Genomic DNA, 13,825 nt, shown 5'->3' with positions numbered 1-13,825 from the left:
TCGCTCGCTCTCTCTCTCTCTCTCTCTCTCTCTCTCTCTCTCTCTCTCTCTCACACACACACACACACACACACACACCACCCTTCTTCTAAAGACAGGGTCTTTCTGTGTAGTTCTAAGGCCTCAAGCCAGCAATCTTGCTTCCTCAGTTTTCCTAATGCTAGGAATACAGGCACACCACAAGCACCTAATTCATTCTTATAATTATTTCACACCAAATACCCTTAAAGATTTTAAAGGCGATCACCTACATCCAAACTCTAAAATGAAAGAATTACTTAACTCACTGGAACATTCAATCTGAAAAACACAGAAAGGCTGAGTACTTTATTCTAACTACCTGCTCGCTGATTCCTGTCCCTCCATACACACAGACCACTCTGAGTCCCAAGGTCTTCGAAAACTTCTTACATTCCTTAGTGATTTGTAAAGCCAGTTCTCGAGTTGGAGTCATGATGACAGCTGAAAAGATAAACATGTCAAAGCCTAACCCAAAAACCCTTTAGAAGACACTTTAAAACGCTAAAGTTGACCTCTGCAGGACGGCTTGTCTCAGTCAAATTTGTTTGTCTTTATGGATGTCTGAAAATTGTATTTCAAAAACTTAGTAATGGCAGAAACCAAGGTAAAGGGCAAATAGACTCAGAGTTCAACACCATACATAACCTCAGAAAAACCCTGGAACAGAACAGTTTCCAACAGCAAACCCCAGGACAAAGGGAATCAAGTGACCGCTGTGGTGCAGAGGCCACACAGCTGCTTCCCAGGAGCACTTCACTCTGAGAGCCACAGACAGTACACCGTGCCTGTATCTGCACAAAAAGAACTGAATAGTTTCCCTAATCAAATATTCAAACATGAACTTCGAAAATAAGAAGTCTGAATTTGAAGACTTACTCATATATGAAATACTGGCACTATCACCTTAAAAGACTCCTAGAAATTACATTTCTCTTTCTCCTATACTGAGTTTATAATGCGCTGATACTGGGCTGAGAACACACCTCAACATAAATAAAGAGATGCATGAGGGTATACCTGCCAGGTCAGAGCTTTAAAACTGAGCTGTGCCAGCCTTATTTTTATACTTCCCAGATGTCACTCCAGAGCTCTGAAGATTCTCAATCCACCTGCTGATAAGGGGAAACCAGCCCCTAACTGCCATATTGATAAAGGAAATGCATATAAAGACATCTTTATCATCCTAAGTAATAACTTCAAGAATCAGGTCTTTCTCATGTTACAACAAGCACATCTAAGAATCCCATGGTGAGAAGACTTGTACCTATTGGCCCCTCTCCTTCTTCTAATGATCTCTGATCCATGATGTGTCTAAACATGGGCAAAAGAAAGGCAATGGTTTTTCCACTTCCTGTCTTGGCAATGCCAATCAAATCTCGTCCAGACATTATAGCAGGAATTGCTTGAGTCTGGATTGGTGTGGGCTTCTCATAGCCATGCCTTAAAAAGAAACAAAAAGAACACAATATAAGAATCATGAGCATTGGCCGGGCGGTGGTGGCTCACGCCTTTAATCCCAGCACTTGGGAGGCAGAGCCAGGCGGATCTCTGTGAGTTCGAGGCCAGCCTGGGCTACCAAGTGAGTTCCAGGAAAGGCGCAAAGCTACACAGAGAAACCCTGTCTCGAGAAAAAAAAAAAAAAAAAAAAAAAACCAGAATCATGAGCATTAAGTCCCCTCAGGGGACCTCCAACATCACCTCTTCTAAATGTGATATATCCACCTGATAAAATATTACTGGGTGGAGAGCAGAAAAAGCCAAGGGCTGGGCTAGCAGATGGCTTAGTGAGTACTTGCATACAGGCCAGATAACCTGAGTAGACACCTGGAACCCACAAGGTGGTAAGATGAATTAGACTCCCCAGAGTTAGCCTCTGACCTCCATCCACACACAGGCCATGGTGCATGTGCTCAAGCAAGCATGCATGCAGGCACAAAATAAAATGCATGGAATAAACAAATGAAAAAAAAATATTTAAAAGCCCAGCATGGTGGTACACACCTTTAATCGCAGCACTGAGGCGGCAGAGGCAGAGCATCTGTGAGTTCCAGGCCAGCCTGGTCTACACAGTGAGTTCAAGAGCAGCCAGGGCTACATAGACTATCTTGGGGGGGGGGGGGGGAGCATAAACAAACATTTTTAAAGTAAATAAATGGTTTTTTAAAAATTGACAATGAAAAGAATGAAGCACTAAGAAATTCCACAACGTGGACCTCTGAAAACAGTGATTTTACCAAGAGATAAAAAGTAGTCAGAGAAGAGGACACGTTATATAATTCTACCTGGATACTGTCCAGTGGGGCTGAACTACAGACATGGAAAGTGCACTTCTGGTTGCCCAGGGTGGAGGAGATAGGAGAGGACTGATAAAGGACAGGGGAGTCTACAGAGTGATGAAAATGTTCTACAATAGATAGTTGCACAAACCCATGAATATACCACTGGATTGTATACTCCAAATGGTCAACTCCACATTTACATTATAGTTCATTAAAAACATTCACAAATTCCTTAAAAAAGGATTGGGACTAAGATGCAGCTCAGTGGTGGGATACTTTCCTAGCATGCTCAACTACCTAGGATGGGTCCCTTCACCTAAGAAAACAATTTTTAGTTATGCATATAATTAAAATCTAGAGGTATTTGTGCGAAAGGGCTAGCAGGACACTGAAAAATGTACATAACCATCAATCACTTACTTTTTGAGGGAGTTTAATATCTTCATGGAAATTCCACACTGGACCCATGATTTAATTGGTTTGGGACAACCTTTTCCTTTAACTGTAATGCCCTCCATTTCCAATCGAAACACATTCACCTCTGGAAAACAAAGCCCCATCAGAAGCTCTTCTACTGGTTCCATCTACCTACGTTCACTAGGCAGGCAAAGGTCAAACATCCTCACCTCTCGTTAAGTGCTACCTAAGAAAACCCCATAGCTGAACACAGAAACACTAGAATTCAGAGAGACAGAGGAATTACTGCTGCAGTAAATCAAGAATAATGGGAAACACTCCAAGCACAACACTTTGGCTTTCATGTTTTCTTCAATTGGAACAGAATAAGGGATGCCTGGCAACACAACCACCTGCTGCCTGAGTCGCACAGATGCCTTTACTTAACCAACAGTGACTGACGGCTGTTAGTCACCAACTGTCTCTCACACCAAGGCCAACAGAAACATTTTGTTTGAATCTGACATGAACAGTACTTTCAGCTGTAAGAACATCAACTATATGAATAAATCCATTTTGTTCTTTTTAAAAATACTTCCTAAAGGGCTGGAGAGATGGCTCAGAGGTTAAGAGCACCGACTGCTCTCCCCAGAGGTCCTGAGTTCAATTCCCAGCAACCACATGGTGGCTCACAACCATCTGTAATGAGATCTGGCACCTCTTCTGTATACATAATAAATAAATAAATCTTAAAAAAAAAAAAAAAAAACAACTTCCTAAAATATCTCCCAACTCCCAGGCCTACATACACTGCCCCTGAGGAGTAGAGGGCAACAAAGTCTACCACAAAATAACGAAGCAAACAGAAGCAGCTTACCCTCCTGAGACATTTTTGCTAGTTCTGGAACTTCAACATAAAAATTTTTTCTGAATGGCTCATATTCAATTTTTCCATGATCAACTGGTTCTAGAAGTTTTCTCTGTTTTGTCTGGTAGCCTGTGAGGGCCGTCTGAAGATCAACTTCCTCCTCCTCTGAAGAATACTTAAATTTCCAGGAAGAAAAGCAAAGTCATTATTCATTTCCCCTGCCAGAGGACAAGAATCCTGGCTGTCAAAGTCCCCCCCTCTTAGAGCGCCCCAACTCAGGAACCGCTCGGCGGTACTTCGCATGCAATCTATGACACACTGATCCATGAAGCTTCCCTGCCACTCCAGGGAAATTAAGATTGCACAATCTAAAAATCTCAAGTAGGAATGTCCATGACTTTGAACATAAATAAATCAACGCCTTAAAAAATGTTCAACTTAGTAAGATTGCATTACCTAAAAATCTCAAGTAAGAATGTCCATAATTTTGAACATAGATAAATCAATGTCTTAAAATTTTTTCAACTTAATTTCTCTTTTTCTTTATTCAAAGTTTTAATAGTAACACAAACCTCATATGCCTCTCAGAAATATCATGAAAGTTTTGCTATTGTTTTCATTATCTAGACCTTTACACTATATAATGGGAAGAAATGTCACTCATTTTATTGTTTCCCTTTTCTTGGTGTTGTGTGCCTGAGATGAGCCGATGAAGCAGAATAGAAAAGTAGGACACAACACAGTCACACTACTATTATACCACGGAGAGGAGCAAGAATTTGCCCCAATAACGGTTCGTGTGACTGACTACAAAACATGCCAGCATCAATGCTTTGCAATAAATGCTCCTAAGACACGATCATAAACCAAGTCCAAATGAAGACTCACCTCCATGGCATCCTGGTCATTCTCCATCAGCTCTCCCTTCTTCTTATCAGCATCTACTACTGCTTTTTTGGTTGTTACCACAGTAACAACTTTTGTGACTGTTGGCCCAGACTTCTAAAATAAAACAAAAAGTATTAAAATATTGTGCAGAGGTAAAACAAAAAACAAAGTTTAAAATATGTGGACACCAGATAAAAGACGACGTTAAATCCCACAAAATGAAATTGAAACTAACAAACCGGTTTAAGTTTTAGAAGACCAAGAAAGCTTCGCTTTTGTTTTGTGTGAACTTTTCAATGTGTCTGCACAAGAGTTCACAGATACACTCACATACACAGAACAGACTGCATAACATGTAAGTTTATACAACAATTTGTTTGTTTTCGTTTTTTTGAGACAGGGTTTCTCTGTGTAGCCCCGGTTGTCTTGGAACTCCCTTTGTAGCCCAGGCTGGCCTCGAACTCACACAGATCTGCCTGCCTCTAACTTCCAAGTGCTGCGATTAAAGCAGTGTGACCCCACCCCCAGCAATACAGCCTACTTTTTCACTTCGTGATCACTTAACATAAAAACCCCCCAACTTCTTTTTTGTTGTTGTTTCTTTTTCAAGACAGGGTTTTTCTGTGTAGTCCTGGCTGTCCTGGAACTCACTATATAGACCAGGCTGCCCTCGAACTTGCAGAGATCCGCCTGCCTCTGCGTATGCCTCCCGAGTGAGCGCTGGGACCCCACTAATTTCTTAGAGCTGAGGTCAACAGAGCAACAAGAGTGACAAAGGCCGGCTCTCCAGGCAGCTAGCCACACACCTTTTCATTTCCTGCGCCGCCTTTCACGCTCCGCATGTTAAACTTCTTCACTTCTTCTTTCACTTCTTCCATGTAGGCATCTAGTGGGTCCAACTCCTCACCCTCCATTTCATTCCCTTCCTTTTCAGCTTCTGCAGGGTCGTCTTCATCGTCTAAAAGAGCACAATGTATCTTCTTTGTCCACAGGAAATAGAGGCCAGTGAGATGCTCAGGGGGTAAAGGCTCTTGCTGCACAAGCCTGTCAACCAGGTCAACCCCACACCCCACACTCCTGGAACCTGTCCTCTGACCTCTGCATGTGTGTGTGTGAGCATGGGAATGCAGTCACACACAAGCACACCAAATAATTTTACAATTATTTTTTTAAAGAAAAGACATGCCATATCCATTCTATGACTTCCATCAATTTTTTTCCCCCACTGTGCAAACGTCCCTCTTCTGGGTTATAATCCGCTCCTAGGTACAGCCCAAGTGCTCACACGTGGAAGGTCTGACATTTCTAATAATGCATGAATTACTTTAAGTAGCAATGAGCAAAAAAATACTAATAAATCACTTAAGAGGAGGAAATGAAAACCAAAAAATAAGTAAATAAATAAGCCAGGAGGTGGTGCATGCTTTTAATCCCAGCACTTGGGAAGCAGAGGCAGGTAGATCTCTGTGAGTTCAAGGCCAGCCTGGTCTACAGAGCGAGATCCAGGACAGCTAGGGCTACACAGAGAAACCCTGTCTAGAAAAAAAGAAAAAAAAAGCAAAAACAACCACCAAGAAACAAAACAAGAGGGGTAAAAGGGTAATCATACTTAAATTTATTTCTAGAGCTGGGGACACATGCAGCCCAGCAGGAGTGGCTTTTCTAGTATGCACTAGGCCCTGGGCCAGATTTTCCAACAACCAAATAAACAAAAACACCACAGTTCTAGATTTTATAGTGAACACTAAAATCTCGGCTAAAAATGACATCTGTTTCTCTCATGCTTACTCATCACTCTTCCACTCCCCACCCCCACTGTGCACACACGTGTATGGTGGACACAAGTCAACGTAGGCTACCATTAGTCAGGTGCTCTCCACCTCAGTGTTTTAAGGCAAAGTGTCTCTGTTTCACTTGGACTGGAATTCACCAACTAGGATAGGCAGGCTGGACACTGAGTCCACAGGATGTACCTCTTTCTCCCTCCCCAGAGCGGGGTGACAGGGGCACCATTAGGCTTTTTCCACATGGGTTAAGAAATGAAACTCAACTCAGGTCTTCATGCTTGCACAGGAGAGAACTTTACCAACAATAGTAATTTCTCCCTAGATTTTTAACTATTCTTACCTTCAATATCTTCCAGTGACAGAAAAACATTGATCACGCTTAACTCAAGAAAATCTACTCTTCCCATCATGACCACTGATAAACAGAAACTTTGAGTTTGGAACTATGGTAGTTTGAAAGTAACTGCCCCATAAGCTCATATGGAGTGGCATAATTTGGAGGTGTGGCCTTGATGGAGGAAGTGTGTCACGGTGGGGGTGGGCTTTGAGGTCTCATACAGGCTCAAGCCACACCCAGTGAAACAGACCACTTCCTGTTGCCTAAAGATCATGATTTTGTAACTCCCAGCTCCTTCTCTAGTACCATGACAGCCATGATGATAATGGACTAAACCTCTGAAAATCTAAGTTACCCCAACTAAATGTTTTCCTTTTAAGCGTTGCCACGGAAGGCAGAGGCAGGTGGATCTCTGTGAGTTCAAGGCCAGCCGGATCTACAGAGTGAGATCCAGGACAGTCACCAAAACTACACAGAGAAACCCTCTCAAAACCACCCCCCCCCCAAAAAAAAAAGAGTTGCCGTGGTCATGGTGTCTCTTCACAGCAATAGAAATCCTAACTGAGAAAGGAACTGTCACAGAAGAAAAGGGATCAAAACTCTGTTTTCCGTGAGATACCACAGTCTCCACTTACTAAAATCAGAAATGGGATGGGCTGGAGGGTAAGGCAGTGCTCTGATGGCATGTGCTCAGCCCTGGGTTCAAGGCTCAGAAGCACAACATGAGGCAGGAGGAAAGTATTTCTCTCCTAAATCATGAACAGTGAGGGATGTGTTTCTTTCTTTAAAGATAAACGTGTATGTGCAGATCAGAAGAGGGGGCTGACTGCCTGGAGCTGGAATTCTGGATGATGGGGAACCACCAGGGGGCGCTGACTCTCATGAACAGTTACAGGGGCAGCAAATGCACTAGCTCTGTCTACTAACTCCGAGAGTGCACAACTGTGTGCTCTGAGTCAGACCAGCCTCCACTGAAGGAGGCCTTTGACAGTGGCCAGGCACAGTGCCTTACCCTACAGTCCCAACTACTCAGGGTTAAGGGAAGAGTCACTTGAGTGCAGAAACTCCAGGCAAGCTTAGACAGCACAGTGAGACCCTGTATCTAAAACTACAAGAATCTTAGCATGAATCCAGCAAATCTACTTCTAAGTACATAGATTTACCCAAAAAACAAAACCAAAAACAAAAAAGGACAAGTTGTAAACAGAAGCATTAGTCACAATAAAAAACGGATGGCAGAAACAACTCAAATAGCTAATAGCAAGTGAGTAGATGATAAAACATGGCATAAACTGGGCACAGCAGCACAAGCCATAATCCCGATGTTTGGGAGACTGGAGTAGGAAAATCACAAACTCAAGGTCTGCCTAGGTTAAAAAAAGGAACCCTGTCTTAAACAGGAAAACAAAGCATTTCCAGGCATAATGGCCCATGCCTTTAATTCCAGCACTTGGGAGGCCAAGTTCAGTCATGTACATATACTGGGTTATTACTCAGCCATGTAAAAGAAAGTAGAGCATGCTACAATATGAATGAGCCTTCAAGAAAGCATGCTCAACTAAACAGCCAGACACAAGAAGGCACCAACAGTATGGCTGCAATGTGAGGAACACAGGCAGATTCTCCGAGACAGAAAGCTGTGTGAGGTACAAGGGCTGGTGGAGGCAGACAGTGAGCTCGTCAATGGGTGAAGTTTCCACCTGGGATGAAGAAAGCTCTGGAAAGGACAGTGGTGAAGAACCACACTTCACATTCTAGGCCTGAACTGGTTCAAGTGCAACTAGGGAGTAGCTCAGTGCTGGAGCATCTGATCAACACGCCCAAAGCGTTGACCCTCAGTTCAACAGGGGGTACGGGCGAAAATGCTAAAAATGTAAATACAACATTCTGTTTACTCGCCACAATGTTTTAAAAGTGTCCCCCACATCCAAACATACCATCGTCATCTTCTAAACTCCACTTTTTCCCTTGTTTCATTTCTTCAATCTCCTTTTTCAGTTCCCCTATGTTTTCCATGGCCTTTTTACGCTGTTCTTCTCGCCATTTTTCAACTCTTTCTTTTCGTTTTCTCATTTCTTCCTCCAGTTTGTTCTGGTCAAAGTTCTTTGGAGAGGGAAAGAAAAAAGAGGGAAAATCAAAATCAGAATTAGCAAGTATACTCCACATGTGCTTCTAAATAAGTTCTCCAAAATACTCAAAAAGAAAAATGGATGTGTGTACACATTCCTAAATGCAAATCAGATTTAGTAGTCACCCATCTTTATACCATGCTCCTGTTCTATTAGGGCAAGGCCCGCAGGATGGCTCAGAGGACAAAGGCACTTGCGCCCAAAAACGATCATCAGTTCAATCCCCATAACTCACATAGGGGAAGTAAAGCACTAACTCTTGAAGTTAGCTAGACTTGTGTCATGGCACGCCATGTGTGTAAGCCCCACAAAACGTGATATAATTTAAGACATATATATTTGGAATCACAGAGCCACACTTGGTCATGAGCACCTGGAGGCTAGGGCTAGCTCCAGGCCACCCTGAGCTATATACAGCAAGACTCTGAGAAAGAAACACAGTGAGGAAAGGAGGGCTGGAAAGAGAGGAAGGAAGGGTCAGAACACAAAGCACTTTTAGTGAAGAAACCCGGAAGGTGGGGCTGGGGAATTGGCTCAGCGGTTAAGAACGCTGGCTGCTCTTCCAGGGGACTTGTTTGATTCCCAGCATCCACATAGTGACTCATAACCATCTGTTAACTCCAGTCCCTGGCACTCTATTCTGGCCTCTGCAGGCACAAGAGGCACACAGACATACACATAAAATAATCCAAAATTAAAAAAAATAATCCGCATGCTGTGGAATAATCTTTTTGTATTCTGTAAAGATGTGTGTTGCCAGGCGGTGGTGGCACACGCCTTTAATCCCAGCACTCGGGAGGCAGAGGCAGTCAGATCTCTGTGAGTTCGAGGCCAGCCTGGTCTATAGAGTGAGATTCAGGACAGGCACCAAAACTACACAGAGAAACCCTGTCTCAAAAAAAAAAAAAATGTATCTCAGCCTAAGAGGCCTTCTGATCAGTTTAATAAAGATCTGAAAAACCAATGTGTAGGCAGGAAAAAATAAGTGGGACTTCCAGAGAGAGACAGAGGACTCTGGGAAGAAAGGAGGCGGGACGCCAGTGAGACACTGAAGAAGTCAGGCATACTATACAGAGGAGAGGTAACCAAGCCAGGTGACAGAACACAAATTTGAGTTATAAGAGCTAGCTGGGAAAAAACCTGAGCTAAGGCCAGGCTTTCATAATTAATAAGTCTCAATGTTGTTGTGAGCTGGTGGCCCAAACAAAGTCCGACTACACCCATACCATTATCAATTATGTCCTATTAGATTGACGAAAATAAATTTTGACACCCCCACGTTGGCAAACAAGGAAGGAAGAAAAGTGCACCACTGTATGCCTTAACCCTTTTCATTTATTTACACATCATGTCTGTGGGGTGCGTAGGTCACAGCATGAGTGTACAGTCAAAAGGAAACATGATATCTGCTCTCTTCTTCCCACCTTCTCACGGGTTCTTTGTTCAGACTCAGGCCCCAGGCTTCTGCACTAACTGCTCTCCAGCTAAACCACTGTGTGGTCCTAGATGCCTACATTCTTTTTCTTTTTCTTTTTCATTTTTTTTGTTTTGTTTTGTTTTGTTTTTTTTGGTTTTTCAAGACAGGGTTTCTCTGCGTACTTTTGGTGCCTGTCCTGGATCTCACTCTGTAGACCAGGCTGGCCTCAAACTCACAGACATCCACCTGCCTCTGGCTCCGGAGTGCTAGGATTAAAGGTGGGTGCCACTGCTGCCGGTGATGCGTAAATTTTTTTTTTTTTGATGTGTAAAATTCTTGAGTCTAAATTTGTATATACTTTTTAGGACAATCCGATACTATTTACATGGATCGGTCATACTTTCTAATTAAAAACCGATAACATAAATATGCAATGTATTTCAGAGAGATTCAAGACCTTTATCTTCCTGTTTATTTTATATTAGTTATAAATTACTTAAAAGTAAAAATAAAGATAAAGAGTATCATGAAGAAATAATTATTGCGGTGGGGGGGTGCATGCCTTTAATCCAAGGACTCAGGAGGCAGAGGCAGGCAGGCAGGCAGATCTCTGTGAGTTGTGAGTTCAGGGCCAGCCTGGTCTACAGGCTATCGAGGACAGCCAGGGCTGCACGGTCTCAAAACACCAAAAGAGAAAAGCAAGAATTCTGTTGTGAAGACAAGACTGCCATTCCAGAACTGTCTGGAGCCGAACCTACCCCGGCGTCCTTCTCCTTCTCGTCCTCCTTGTCGTCTTTGTCTTTCTTCTTCTCTTTGGAGCCATCCCCACCTTCCGCCTTCTCTTTGGACCTGGACCTGCCAGAGAACACGAGAGGGAGACACTGTCACTGGAGATCCAGGAATCACTTCTCCCTCCCTTATGACAGTTACTGAGTAATGTATGTGCGTGTGACAACACCTGTGGTCAGGGAACAATGTGCAGGAGTCGGGTCTCTCCTACACTGGGAACCAGGGTCAGTCAGCTCGGGCCTCCGCAGCAAGCACCTTTACCACTGAGCCATCTCAAGGTCCTAGGATCACATTTTAGACTACTTGACCGACTGGATCTCATTCTCTTATTTCTTCAATAATCAGCACATGTCATATTCCAATAATAAATACCTGGACTATGAGAAAGTAAATCTTTTAGCACTAATTCAAAACATTACTAAATATTTGGAAATTTGTCTAAGACAAACAATTATGAAATCTAGACAGGATTGTAAAATTTTAATAATTCATGTCTGTATAATACTAAAATTACAATGGGCTTACAATTTGACTTATGCCTCTAATAACAAAATGATCTAATTTTAATGATATAAAATTAGTCAAGGTCAGACTAGAGAGTTGGCTCAGCTGTTAGGTGCACTGCTGCTCTTGAAGAGACCCAAGTTCAGTTCCCAGCACCCACTCCATGCGTACAACCACTGCTAACACCAGCTGCAGGGGATCTCTTCTGGCCTCTCGAGGTTCCATATGTATTCACTCTCTCCTCTTCCGTTCATGACTGCTGTTTCTGGTGATTTCTAGACATCCTTTCAGATTTAACAAAGATACTCAGAGATGAAAAAGATGGTCTCCAAATACAAACTCCATAAGAATTACCAGCTAACTTTTTCCTGCCATTGCATTTGCTCTTTAGTCTGCCCAGGACTGCTTTCTATGAACACAGTGAAGGTGGTCCTGTCTTAGAGTAACAAATGTCCCTAGGACCTTTATCTTCAGAACTTCGCCACACACTGCAGTGTCACCTGTCACTTACACAGCTGCCCACGGGCTCTCTATGTTCTTTCATGGGTCTATTTACCCATCTCTAAGCAGACACCCAACACTGTCCGAGACTTTGTAAGCGACTTTCTGAGACTGCGACTTTATGACATGTCTTTATGGGAATGGCACAGGGAGTCTTCAATCTTGTTTTTAGGATTATGTCCTTTGTATTTCTAATGTGTGTTCATGAGTGTAGGGTGTGTGTACCCATGTGTTCATGTGTGTGCAAGCATGTGTAGTAGAGTCCCAAGGACAATCGGGGGTAGCATTCCTTGGGAGCCGTTGACCTTACTTGTTGAGACAAGGCTAGGCTGGCTGGCCAGCAAGACCCACTGCTAAGCCTGTGTCCTCCCCAGCTCTGGGATGACAAGTGCACACCCTGGCCTAGCTTTATTAACCTGGGTGCTTGGGGCTGAGCTAACCTGGGCCATCCATCACTCCTCAGCCCTATCGCTAGCTAATCTTACGATCAGTTTGTAAAATATCCTTCTATTCATCTCTGCTAAGAAGTTCAAAAGCACCGATATATTAAATTAGTAAAATGGGTTGGGGAGACAGCTCAGGAGGTAAACTGACTGCTGCACAGGCCTGAGAACCTGAGTACGGAGCCACAGCCCCAGGTGAAAGCTGGGCATGACATTAGTTTCCGGGAATTTACTGGAAACATCCAGGCCACATTCAGGAAGATACTCTCTTAAAAAATAAGATGGAAGACTGGAGAGATGGCTCAGAGGTTAAGAATACTGGCTACTCTTCCAGAGGTCATGAGTTCAATTCCCAGCATCCACATGGTGGCTCACAACAATCTATAATGAGATCTGGTGTCCTCTTATGACATGCAGGGACATATGCAGACGGGATACTGTATAATCACATAAATAAGTCTTTAAAAAAAAGATATAAGCCGGGAGGTGGTGGCGCACGCCTTTAATCCCAGCACTCGGGAGGCAGAGGCAGGCGGATCTCTGTGAGTTCGAGGCCAGCCTGGGCTACCAAGTGAGTTCCAGGAAAGGCGCAAAGCTATACAGAGAAACCCTGTCTCGAAAAACCAAAAAAAAAAAAAAAAAAAAAAAAAAAAAAAAAAAAAAAAGATATAAACATGAACTTCAGAAAAGAAATGAAATGGCCAATAAAGATGCAAGAAATATCCAATCTCAATAGCAATCAGAAACTTGCACATTAAAGCCACAATAAGGAATCTCTCTCTTGAGAAGCCCACAATCAATTTTTTTTTGTGTGGGGTGAGTGGTTTGTTTTTTGGCTTTTTGAGACAGGTTTCTCTGTGTAGCCCTGGCTGTCTTGGAACTCCCTCTGTAGACCAGGCTGGCCTTGAACTCAAAGATCCACCTGCCTCTGCCTCCTGAGCATGGGGATTAAAAGCATATGTTGGGCTGGGGATTTAGTTCAGTGGTAGAGCACTTGCCTAGCAAGCACAAGACCCTCAAAAAAAAAAAAAAAAAAAAAAAAAAAAGCTTATGACACCTAACCCACAATCAACACTTGAGTATTTAGTTTCTCTCTGTAATGAACTTCTTTCCAGTTCTTTTTTTTCCCCCCGAAACAGGGTTTCTCTGTGTAGCTTTGCGCCTTTTCTGGAACTCATTCTGTAGCCCAGGAGGACCTCGAACTCACAGAAACCCGCCTGCCTCTGCCTTCAGAGTGCTGGGATTAAAGGCATGCGCCACCACCACCCGGCTTCTTTCCAATTCTTAAAAGCAAAAAAAAAAAAAAAAACCAGACTATTATTAAATATCTATCTGATCAACTGACAGAAACATATATATAAGACTGGCAATTCTAGACAATGTAAAAAGGGTGAAGCAAGAGATTTCTCACTCTAGTGGTGGGGTAGAAATACAAACTCTCTGTAAAGCAATTTGCCATGACCTAG

The 13,825-nt window shown here is 43.0% G+C and overlaps 1 protein-coding gene across 6 annotated transcripts in view; it reads right to left on the bottom strand.

The window, feature by feature from the left end:
* The window catches only part of Ddx46 (DEAD-box helicase 46), a 52,654-nt gene that overhangs the window by 28,560 nt on the left and 10,269 nt on the right, over positions 1-13,825 (bottom strand). For 3 of the 6 annotated variants that reach the window (XR_013051668.1, XM_006976774.4, XM_006976775.4), the window contains exons 4-11: positions 10,881-10,977; positions 8,514-8,679; positions 5,259-5,410; positions 4,453-4,566; positions 3,574-3,739; positions 2,721-2,841; positions 1,286-1,461; positions 341-462 (exon numbers count right to left, since the gene is read on the bottom strand). Coding sequence is in view for 4 of the 6 variants with exons in the window: in XM_006976774.4 (XP_006976836.1) it covers positions 341-462; positions 1,286-1,461; positions 2,721-2,841; positions 3,574-3,739; positions 4,453-4,566; positions 5,259-5,410; positions 8,514-8,679; positions 10,881-10,977 (1,114 nt within the window). In the remaining 2 variants the exon portion in view is untranslated. The remainder of the gene's footprint in view (positions 1-340; positions 463-1,285; positions 1,462-2,720; positions 2,842-3,573; positions 3,740-4,452; positions 4,567-5,258; positions 5,411-8,513; positions 8,680-10,880; positions 10,978-13,825) is intronic. The other 3 variants (XR_013051669.1, XM_006976776.4, XM_076573421.1) reach the window with 1 other exon arrangement.

This window comes from Peromyscus maniculatus, chromosome 5 (genome assembly GCF_049852395.1).
Source record: "Peromyscus maniculatus bairdii isolate BWxNUB_F1_BW_parent chromosome 5, HU_Pman_BW_mat_3.1, whole genome shotgun sequence".
Classification (NCBI taxonomy): Eukaryota; Metazoa; Chordata; class Mammalia; order Rodentia; family Cricetidae; genus Peromyscus; species Peromyscus maniculatus.
Note: the sequence above shows the minus strand (reverse complement) of the source record. Positions and strands in the feature narration are given on the sequence as shown.